The sequence below is a fragment of the Martes martes genome, assembly GCF_963455335.1.
Source record: "Martes martes genome assembly, chromosome: 8".
Lineage (NCBI taxonomy): Eukaryota > Metazoa > Chordata > Mammalia > Carnivora > Mustelidae > Martes > Martes martes.
The window spans coordinates 52,874,793-52,885,800 of record NC_137895.1 but is presented as its reverse complement, the minus strand read 5'-3'; the positions used below and the strand labels follow the sequence as shown (position 1 = coordinate 52,885,800).

General features: G+C 35.5%; 1 protein-coding gene across 1 annotated transcript in view; it reads left to right on the top strand.

Annotated features, from left to right (window-relative positions):
- Nucleotides 1-10,301: 10,301 nt before the first annotated feature.
- The window catches only part of LOC308348457 (ovostatin homolog 2-like), a gene marked incomplete at its 5' end in the record, with an annotated part of 44,061 nt that continues 43,354 nt past the window's right edge, over nucleotides 10,302-11,008 (top strand). The window contains 2 exons of the mRNA XM_080812519.1: nucleotides 10,302-10,366; nucleotides 10,684-10,867. Of these exons, the coding sequence (XP_080668645.1) occupies nucleotides 10,302-10,366; nucleotides 10,684-10,867 (249 nt within the window). The remainder of the gene's footprint in view (nucleotides 10,367-10,683; nucleotides 10,868-11,008) is intronic.

Sequence of the window (11,008 nt, the reverse complement as noted above, 5' to 3'; positions counted from 1 at the left end):
ATCCTCTGACATTAAAAAAAGAAAAGAGAGAGTTGAGGAAAAATGGATTCAAATGTATTTGAAAGTTTGTGAGAGATGTGGAATTGAATCATATATGATGTTCTCAATTTTACTGATGCAGTAGGATAAAACTATGAAAAAGTAGAATTCACAGGTAATACTGAGTGACTTAACTAGCTGAACCATCCCCAGTTTTGCTCTACAAAAGGTTAACTTGTGCAGTTGTGTTATTTCTTCAGAACTAGGCCATGATTTAAGAAAAAGGTACATTTATTCTTGGTCAAGGCTATCTAGAAAAATAAGGATTTTACAATTAAAAAATGCTCCATCTATGTAGGATAATAGATTGGTAGCTTCTCTCTTCTTTGCAATACTTTAAAGATATCACAGGTCAATAGACAAAAGAAAAAAACACACACTATTCATATCTTTAAGAGGCTTTCAACAAAGATTTAGTCATTTGTGACTTTAGAATATTTTCTAATCCCAAATAAGTACTTTCTTATTTATACAATCTTTAGTTTACAAAGGAAAATGCTTGACTTTCTAAAAGATGAATTACCCTTGGGTTTTTTTTTTTTCCCCCTTTGGTCCCAGAATGGGTTTGTTAAGAAAGAAATCTGCCCATGTTTGCATTGGACTAGATTAATCAAATATTGTTGTACTAATTTGCACAATTCCAGACCAATTAGGCAGAGTCCAAGTCACAGCAAGCAACTGATTCTCCTTCCTCCTTCCTGGAACAACGCAAATTACTGCCTTGGCACCAAGGAAATGACCACTTGCTCTCCCGAACAATCGATTCTATTTATTTCTTGGAATATCAGTTAGTCTAACCTCAGAGGTAGGATGTATAAACATAGAAGGAATCATAGAGATTGTGTATTGCTCAATCACCACCTTCTACAAAAGCAGACTTGAGTTTTACTTTGCTTACACCATGTGTCTTACCTCCCCTTACATGTCCTAACATTTACTGAGTTTTTACTATATGACAAAGATTGTTTGCTTTATCTTTAATAACACATTTAATCCTCAGAAGAACTCTGTGAGATTGGTACTGTTATTTTCCTTATTTTTGCAAATGAGGATATCAGTTTCCAAGAGGTTTCAACATGCCCAATATCAATCCATTTGTAAGTGAAAGAGCCTGGATTTGAACCCTGTCAGGCTCCACAGCCTACGCTTTAAACATAATATATTCTACTTCTGTTAATACTAGCAATATTGCCTAATGAATTTACTCACATGTGTAAGATTGTACACAAATATTTTCACTACTATATCAGTGTGACTTAGTCACATTTTACCTCTTATCTGTCAGTGTTAAGAACATAATTTAAACTATACTTACTTAACTTTAATAAATATTGTATTTATAGGTTTAGACAATTATGAATCCCTACCCAATGTCTACTCATCCCACTGATGCCTTTATGAAATGTAGCAAGGTACTAACACTGAATCCATTACATATATTACACCACAAAGTAAGCAGCAGTGTTTCTTTAGAAATTTTATACTACAATATCTTCCCCCTTTTCTAGTCAGATAATAACAACAAATCTTAACTACAATCATTAAAGCATTTTTCCCCCAAAGCATAAACAAAACCCAGCTTATTTCTTTCCTTTGCTATTTAAAAGGATGATCTCCATTGCCAGGCATATAGCAGGCACTCAATAAATATGACAAATTAATGCATGGAGAGAAAAGAACAAATTCATGCACATCACTGAAATCTGAATTTTTTCCGGTGTGATTACAATCTGTAGAATCTTCCACCTAAATGGTAGTGAAAAATATATATCTGAAAGTGTCATTATCTGCAGACAATATTACTCAAAGGAATCATTTGAAATATTCCTATAAAACAAGTCAGCAAAATATAAAATGAATATTCAAAAATGGTAGTGAAAAATATATATCTGAAAGTGTCATTATCTGCAGACAATATTACTCAAAGGAATCATTTGAAATATTCCTATAAAACAAGTCAGCAAAATATAAAATGAATATTCAATGGTCTTCATGTGCAAAATAAAAGACCTCTTGTGACATATAATAAAAGATACCATTTTAGTAGTAACAAAGAATAAAATAAAATAACTCAGAATAAACTTAATAGAATAAACAGAGTAACTTATTAAAATATCCCTGAAGGTAACAAAGGAGACTTGATGATTGAACAGACATGCAATGCATTAAATGGGAAAATTCAACATTAAAAAGCATCAGTTCTTCCTAATTTAATGCAACTCCAATAAAACCGACAACAGATTTTTCTTTTATCCTGGAAATAAGCTGTCTCGAAAAAGGTTATGGTAAAAGAAACAGTCAAGATGAGTCAAGAAAACTCTAAAAAGCAAAAGCACCAAAGTAGGCATGGAAATTAGAGAGAAGGCAAGCATGACCAGATATTAGAACATATTAAAATTTTTGATCATGTAAGTGCGTGCTTGTTTATTTTGCATGACTGAGTAGTTAAACTAAAGGAAAGGAAGAGAAAAATAAGAAGTAAACTAATGTATGCATGGAAATTAAGTACTTGATATAAACAACATCCAAAAAAGCAACAAGGTAATAAATACTTGAGTTAGAGAACTTTCTGAAGATAATTCATAAAAAACAACAGCACAGTGAACCATAGGGGAAGGGAGGGAATACTGAATGGGAAGAAATCAGAGAGGGAGACAAACCATGAGTGACTCTGGACTCTGGAAAACAATCTGAGAGTTGCAGAAGGGAGGCGAGGTGGAGGGATGGGTATGGGTAAAGGATGAAGGGGGACAGGGTGGTGGGTATGAAGGAGGGCATGTGTGGTGATGAGCACTGGGCGTTATACACAACAAATGAATCATTGAACACTACATCAAAAACTAATGATGTACTGTATGTTGCCTAATTGAACATAATAATAAAAAAATAAAATAAAAATAAAAAAATAAAGATAACTCAACATCTAGAAGCCAAAAGAGAAAAGATTTTAAAATTCATCTACATAAAAATAAAGGTGCCTGCATCATTTAAAGAAAAAAAGTCATAAGCAATGTCAAAGACAAATGAAAACATCACAGCACATTTCTTTTGGGTATAGAGATTTTCTTTGGGTATAGAGAATTACCAGAAATGGAAAAAATCAGAACAACCCAATGAAAAAAATAAACAAAAAACGTTAAACCAAAACTTAGCAAGTAAACAAATACACATGGCGTTTAAACATATGAAAAGATGTTCAATTTCACTCATCATAAAACACAAACCAAAACTACTATTTTCACCTACCATATTGGGATGAGTCTCAAAGTTGGGCTGTACATTCTATTGACAAGGCATTGTACATTCTGTTGACATCTAACAGGCATCCCTAGTGGCAATGTTAAATGCTACAGCACATATGCAGATAATTAACCAGTCTTTATTCCAATAGATATTACATTAACTTTGACCTAGTCAATTCCACTTCTGGCAAAGTTTTCCAACCGATAACACTTGTCCATGTATAAAAAGATTATATTAGAAGTTATTGTAGCACTGTTCCTAGGGGCAAAATATTCGAATTAATCTAAGGGTCCAGATAATTATATCTCTGCTTTTGTAAAAGCCAATGATGACGCACTCCATGTAAGATTTCTAAAACAGATTAGCAAATTAAAAAAGAAAGAAGCAAAACAATGCATACAATATACAAATATTACTGGTAGACAACTGTCCACAGGTTTCTCTGCACATTGTGGGAATAGAGACACTAATAATTTTTTCTCCCAGACTGTCTTTTCAAGATACAGTGGACAGCCTTGGATAATACAGACCATGTCTTCCTCCAGAGCAGAAGGAAGATTCATTTGCTGTCCAATATAATAAAAGTAAAGTCTCTTTTATTTAAAAAACATTATTTAAGCTATTTTCAGTATTTAAAAAGAATAACCTTTGTCTGAAGCAAAGATCAGGTAGGTTTGTTGGAAGCCTACTGTAAAAGATCAAAGTTACTCTTTTTTAAGAATTTATTTATTTATTTATTTATTTGACAGAGAGACAGAGAGAGAGCACAAGCAAGCAGAATGGCAGGGAGAAGGAGAGGAAGAAACAGGCTCCCCACTGAGCAGAGAGCCTGACACAGGGCTCAATCCCAGGACCCCAGGATCATGACCTGAGCCGAAGGCAGACACTTAACCAACCAAGTCACCCAGGTGACCCAAGATCGAAGTTTCTTATGGCTGGGGCTGCTGAGCTGTGACTCACACCCACTACCTATGCAGTATCTCTCTGGGTCACCCAATGTTGTCCCAATGGAACTGGGAAGGACCATGGAAACCAAAGTGAATATGTGATTTAAACTGCTTACCATGAATTATAAAGTTGTTTGTTTCTGCTCCAGGAGTCTAGTGTCTTCTGTGGGCATTCATGAAATAGATAGCTAACTTTCTTAGCTTGAAAATAGGATAAAACCTCAGATTCTTCACAGTTATTTGACACTTTTGGAGGATGAAAATGGGATACTCACAGGTCATGCCCTCTAAAAGAGAAAGAACAAGAATTCCATGGGTCAAGCTAGGACAGTAACAGAAATGTTCAGGTGGACGGTGGTTCCAGCAAAGAATCACATAACTATGAATACTACATCGTATTATCATTCTTATGCATTCTTCTTCCATCTCATCCACCCCTCACCTCAGCCTTTGTCTCTAGTAAAGAAAAGGGTTGTAGAACTGAAGGTGTCTGAACCCCCATATGGGTGGTAGCATTTGGTAAAGACTCCATTTGACAATTGTCTGTAAATTTATTTGTCTGTTTGGGGGGATTAATATTATTTAGGAGTGGTAGCGGGTGTTTAGGCAAATGGAAGGATAAAACTGCCCTAAATGATCTTGAATAATCTCATCGTCGACCCTGATGATTTTTGTTTGCAGAGTTGAAAACTATGGCTTTGTAAGCCTAGTCATATCATAAGTATTCACGTGGCCATTCATCATCCATCTGTTTTTCCCCATTACTTTTATTTTAATCACTTATCCACAGGTGGGTATTGTGTGGTTAGAAATTTCTTGGCAACCTTAACAACCAATCAGTGATGCAGAAGATAAACATCTGAGAACAAGAAGGGCAATTTCACTTGTCAAACAGGTTGTTTTAGGAGGAGAAGGTGATTTCCTTTTCAATGGATTGCAACATCAGGAACTGAATAGTTTTATTTTAAAACATAATTAACTGTCTATATATTACTGGTCTTGAGAAATACTCTTATATGTAGTGTTGACTTAAACATTGCATAAAAGGGAGCCAGAAGTTCAAGATTTTCTCAGGAACTCTGAAATATTTTAAATTTCTGACACTTAAATTGACTATTATTAATTACATAGCTAAGAAAATCAAGAAAATTTTTCTTGTGGCTCAAAGAATTTGTGCGACATATAATGTCAAAACATTTTAAGGCATTGCCTCAGATCCACCTCAATGGTGCTAGGGAAATAAACCAATATTGCCCCATGCCTGATAAATATCACTCAGCTGAAGTAGCAGAAAAGCTAGATCTTCACCAGGATTTCTGATACCATTGGCTACCTTCCTTCTCTTTGTTAATGATTTTCCTCTGGAACTTTAGCAATCCATGAGATTTAACATCATATATGTGATGTAATGATTTCCAAATCTATATTCACATCTCCAACTTTTTTCAGGCCACCAGATTTATTATTTAAACTGTCTACTGGGTATCCCATCTTTATTGCACTGTAGTTCCCTCATGTTTAGTATATACCAAACTTAAATCATCATTTCATCTACATATTCATTTTGTCTTTTCTATCTTGTCTAATTGCAATGTCACTCAACTGGAGTGTAAAAAATGTTTCTTGAGGAGATACTGCCATTGTCCAGTCTCTTACCTTTGTAACTTACAATAGTCTTTGAGAAGACTTATTTATGGCTCTCTTGCCATATTTTTACTCCTTTCTGTTTTCCATGGAGTACAGTCATTATATCCATTACCCTTCAAGATAACATTCAGTCTCCTTAGCACAAGAAAAAGACTTCTCACAAGCCAACCACAACCTTTTTCAATTTCCTTATTGAATGTCATTGCATGCCACATTGCTTTCTCCACTAGTAGGACCTATCATTTTAAAAATATACACAATATTTGATTGTAGTTTTATAGTTTTCTTCAAAAAGCTGTTATTTTAGAAACAACAAATGTTGGTGAAGCTATGAGGAAAAAGGAACTCTCATGCATGGTTGGCGGGAGTGCAAGCTGGAGCAGCCACTGTGGAAGAGTGTGGACACTCCTCAAAAAATTCAAAACACAGATACCATATGATTCAGTAATTCCACTACTGGGTATTTGTCCAAAGAAAACAAAAAACTAACTTGAAAAGGTGTATGGACCCCTATGATTTTCACAGCATTATTTATAATAGCCAAGATATGGAAGCAGCCCAACCCAACCATAGATGAATGGATACAGAAGCTGTGGTATACACATATACAATGGAATACTACTCAGCCATAAAGGAAAATGAAATCTTGCCATTTGCCACAACATGAACGGATCTAGAGGGTATAATGCTAAGTGCAATAAGTCAGTCAGAGAAAGATAAATACCATATGATTTACTCATATGTGGAAGAAACAAATGAACAAAATAAAAAAAGACACAAACAAAAAACCAGATTCTTAAATATGGAGAACAAACTGGTGTTTGCCAGAGAGGAGGTGGGTGAAGGGATGGGTGAAATCGATGAAAGATGAAGAGTACACTTATCATGATGAGTACTGAGTAATGGACAGAATTGTTGAATCATTGTATCATACACCTGAAAATAATATAACACTGTAGAGTGATTATACTTGAGTTTTAAAAAACTCTCTTAAAGCTGTTACATCTGTAATAGTTTCTTCAATTTCTACTATACCTGGAAAATTCATAATCATGTTAATATTCCCAACTCAAAGCCTTCTTATTAAATTCTTTTCCAACTTTCCAATTTATTGTTTTAATGTGATTCCACTGAGCATTGCTCATGGTTTCAATATAGGGTAGTTTTAGCAGCACATGGCATTGCATTTTGTGTTTACACATTCTGCCGAGGGAACAGTGAACTATTCTAGGAAAAGAAATGGGCTCACTCACTCATCTGTTCATCACCAGGATCTGGTTTAATACTAAGCACTCCTCAACACGTATTCCCACGGTGCCCTGTTGTTGTTCCTCTTCTGTGATACTTACCATGATTATAATGAGTAACTAGTTATTGAGCCTCTGCCCTTCCTGATGGAATGAAAACCCCAAAACTTAAATTCACCTCTTCATTCCTACCATCTGCCACAATTCTGGTAGATAGTAGCTACTTAATAAATATGTACTGAATGAATAAGTAAATAGAAGTAATTACTTATTATTATATTATATATATTATATTTATTATTACTTATAGTAAATAGCAGTAATTACTTATTATTATTATAATAAGTAATTACTTATTATTATTACTGTAGCAGTAAATACCAATAATTCAAATAGTATTAAATCCGCCAAATGATGATGTAATGTTTTCCATTGCATATGCCTTTGCTTAGCAGAAACCTACTGAGAGCTTAGAACATAGTATATTAATCCATGTCCTTTCACATTCTTACATATGAACATACCCGTTAATGTCATTCAATTTATGATTGTTAAAAGAACTTCTTCCCAGACTTACTTTCTGAGAAACTCCATGAAAATTAATGACTTTTTCTGAGACTGTATATCTTTATCTGTAAGATGAGAAGAAGTAATACATATTGTCTGAGGATTCAGTGAGATACTGTCACCATCAGCCCCTAGTATACTGCCTGCTACATGGTGAGTACTGCAAGTCTGTAGTTCCTCTCTTCCTTCATCCTTTCTCTCCTTCTTCCCTTCTCCCATGTCCTCCCCCCTTTCCCTCTCTTTCTTTCTTCCTTCCCTTTCTTTTCTTTCTCCCTTCTCTTCTATCCACGCTTCCTACCTTCCTTCATTCTCTTCTCTACTAGAAGGTAAACTGCTTTAGAGAATTGATTCTTATCTGTCTTTTGACCTCTAGAACCTAACACTATTGCTGATACATCACAAGTATTCAATAGGTAAGTTTGGATTCATACCTGAAATCTCTGGGAGAAGAGCCCATTAACCTGAAGACCCCCTTAATCAGATAAAATTATATTTGGGGAAAGAGATATCATAAAAACATGTTAGTCCTGAAGATGAATGAAGACAATTGGGTAAAACATACATTTTTGTTAGCAGTAAATTGCCTTGATTAAAGTTAAGATAAACAGTGTCACTTAATCAGCATAAAAGTTTTATATTTGGAAAAATGCAAATTTTTTTTTGTTTTTTAAGATTTTATTCTGGACGGGAGGGGGACCTCTCAGTCAGTGGAGGGTATGACTCTCTTTTTTTTTTTTTTTTAATATTTTTATTTATTTGACAGACAGAGATCACAAGCTGGCAGAGAGAGGGGGAAGCAGTCTCCCCACTGAGCAGAGAGCCCGATGTGGGGCTGGATCCCAGGACCCTGGGATCATGACCTGAGCCGAAGGCAGAGGCTTTAACCCACTGAGCCACGGAGGTGCCCCAGAAAAATGCAAATATTTCAGAGAAGTTTCAATCCTTTGGATTTATCAGCCATAGGAATAAAGAATTAGTTGCTTGGATATCTAAGCAATTTGCTTCATGGAGCCTTTATCTTGAATACTAGTGAGTAAAAGCTCGTGAGCTTTCATTGTTTGGGAAGTTAATGATTTCATTTATTTTGTGAGTCTGGGGAGTGGAGTGGAGAGAGTGTTCCAATAATAAGCCTGAGGGGATATCAGAGGTTAAGGTGTTTGTTATTCAAAAACAGAGATGAACAATTTGAGGTTCCAGGGGAAATAAATTAAATCATAAATCTGGCAGGACGGGTCAAGAATTGAGCATTAGCGCTGAAGCAGAAATTTCAGGGGAGCTAGTTTCCTTTGCCAGGTAGAGAAAAGACAGATAAAAACCAAAGTCCTATATAGAAATGAGGAAGGGAGCAATGTCTCAGTTGTACTGAGAGAGCAACAGGGTCAGAGCTTTTGTGAACACACTTCTGCACTGGAGCACAAAGTGTGCTCCACTAGGAGCCCTCGCTCTTACATTCCTGAGGCTTCTTACTACCTCACTACGGATCCTCATCTGTATATTTGCTATCTTTTTTCCCTTTGGATTTGCCTTTGACCTGTTGCCGGCCAGCCTGACTGAAACCAGTTCTCTCTTCATGACACAACGTAACATTCTTCAAACCAGATGTTTTAACTCCATCAATCCTTGCAATAAAAAATATGTTTTTTTAAAAAAGAAAGGAAGATAAGTGGGAAAATTAACACACAAGAGACACAGTCAAGAGGTGGTCAGTTTCTTTGGTATGGCTCATTTTCCCTTTAGAAACATTTTACAATCAAAATTATGATAAAACCCCTCCTCCCTCTTTTTTTTTTTTTTTTTGGCCAAGAAGTGATCAGTAGGTGTGTACACACTCACACATAAAGTTATTACCTTTTATTTATTTGTTTTTATTATATTTGGGGTAGAAAAGGATACTGAACATTGTAAAGAAAATCTTCCTGAGAAAATCGTAGTAAAAGTTGACTGCATATCAACATTGTAAATGTTGTATTCTGTATTAGGAATTTATAAAAGAATAACAGTTCCAATTATCTGTAAAATGAGCGTATATTGAGATATCTAATTGCATCTATGTTTTGACAACATCAGATACATTACTTTTCTCAGCAGCCTGAAAAATTTACCTTTTGGCAATTGGGATGGTAATAGCTCTTTGAAGAGGTATTTTTCTTCCAAGTGCAAACTTCTGTCTATTAATGCTTTTGATACTGCAGTCAGCCCTGGAACGGAAATGCTGAATTAAGCTAATGAACCTCCACATGTCACACAACCGCTTTCTTTGTTTTCTCTTTCTTCCTGTACAACCTGTGCTGCTGATTCCAAAAGCAGAAAGCAGCATCCAGTGAACTTGAGAAGGAAGTTGTGTACAAAATGACAACCACCCCCCCCTCACACACCGCCCAGCCAAGTAATGGGAGAGGCCATTTAATTGTGATTGGTGGGTCCCTGTGACTTTTTCCAAAACATAGCTGATCCTTCATTGACTTTAAAAGCAAAGAGGTACAGAGAGAGGCAGAGTAGAAGGAAGAAGAGAAAGTGGATAGTTGGGACAGCTAACATCTACTAAGAAAAAAAGAGAGAGAGAGATTAAATATTTACCTTGAAGTCTTTATGTGTCAGACCCTGGGATAAAATGGAGCCCATCATTTTTCTGAACACCTTTTTGCTTCATTTTGCTGTTTCTGTGGCTTCAGAACCGTAAGGAAATGTTATATCCTTTATTCTTACTATAGTACTAGCAAAGTGACCTTATTAAATGCATTCTATGTTAAAATTTGACTGTAGTTCACCATTTCAACTTCTGAGACTGAGTGCTGGTTTGACTTATAAATTTTGAACAAGTGTAAGAAGGGAATTGACATTTTTTTTCTTAAGATAACCCTCTCTGCATACTCAAGTTTATTGTATGTAATACCATGAAAATATTTCAGGAATATTTCAGTAAGCCAAAATTGTTTTTATGTTTTGCATTTCGGCTACACTTGTTTAAAGTGTTGATCACTTTCTTTGTGTAGACAGTATATCCTATGGGTCTCCTCCGTGATACAGAGTCATTCTGCCGAAAAGGCTTGTCTCCACCTTTCAAATCTCAATGAATCTGTATCCTTGAGTGTCGTCTTAGAATCTGATGGCTACAATACCACTATTTTTGACCAGTCTGTGGAAGAGGCTAACTTCTATGCTTGTGCAGATTTCCAGGTGAGGCACTAGATTTGCCCCTTCTGATTTTCTGTTAGGGTGATGAAATTATGACATAAAAATCATTTTAGGAGAGATAACAAATCTCGATTTGGGATGAATTGTGGAAGCTAGGGAGTAGAATTAGAGAATTCCTGAGAG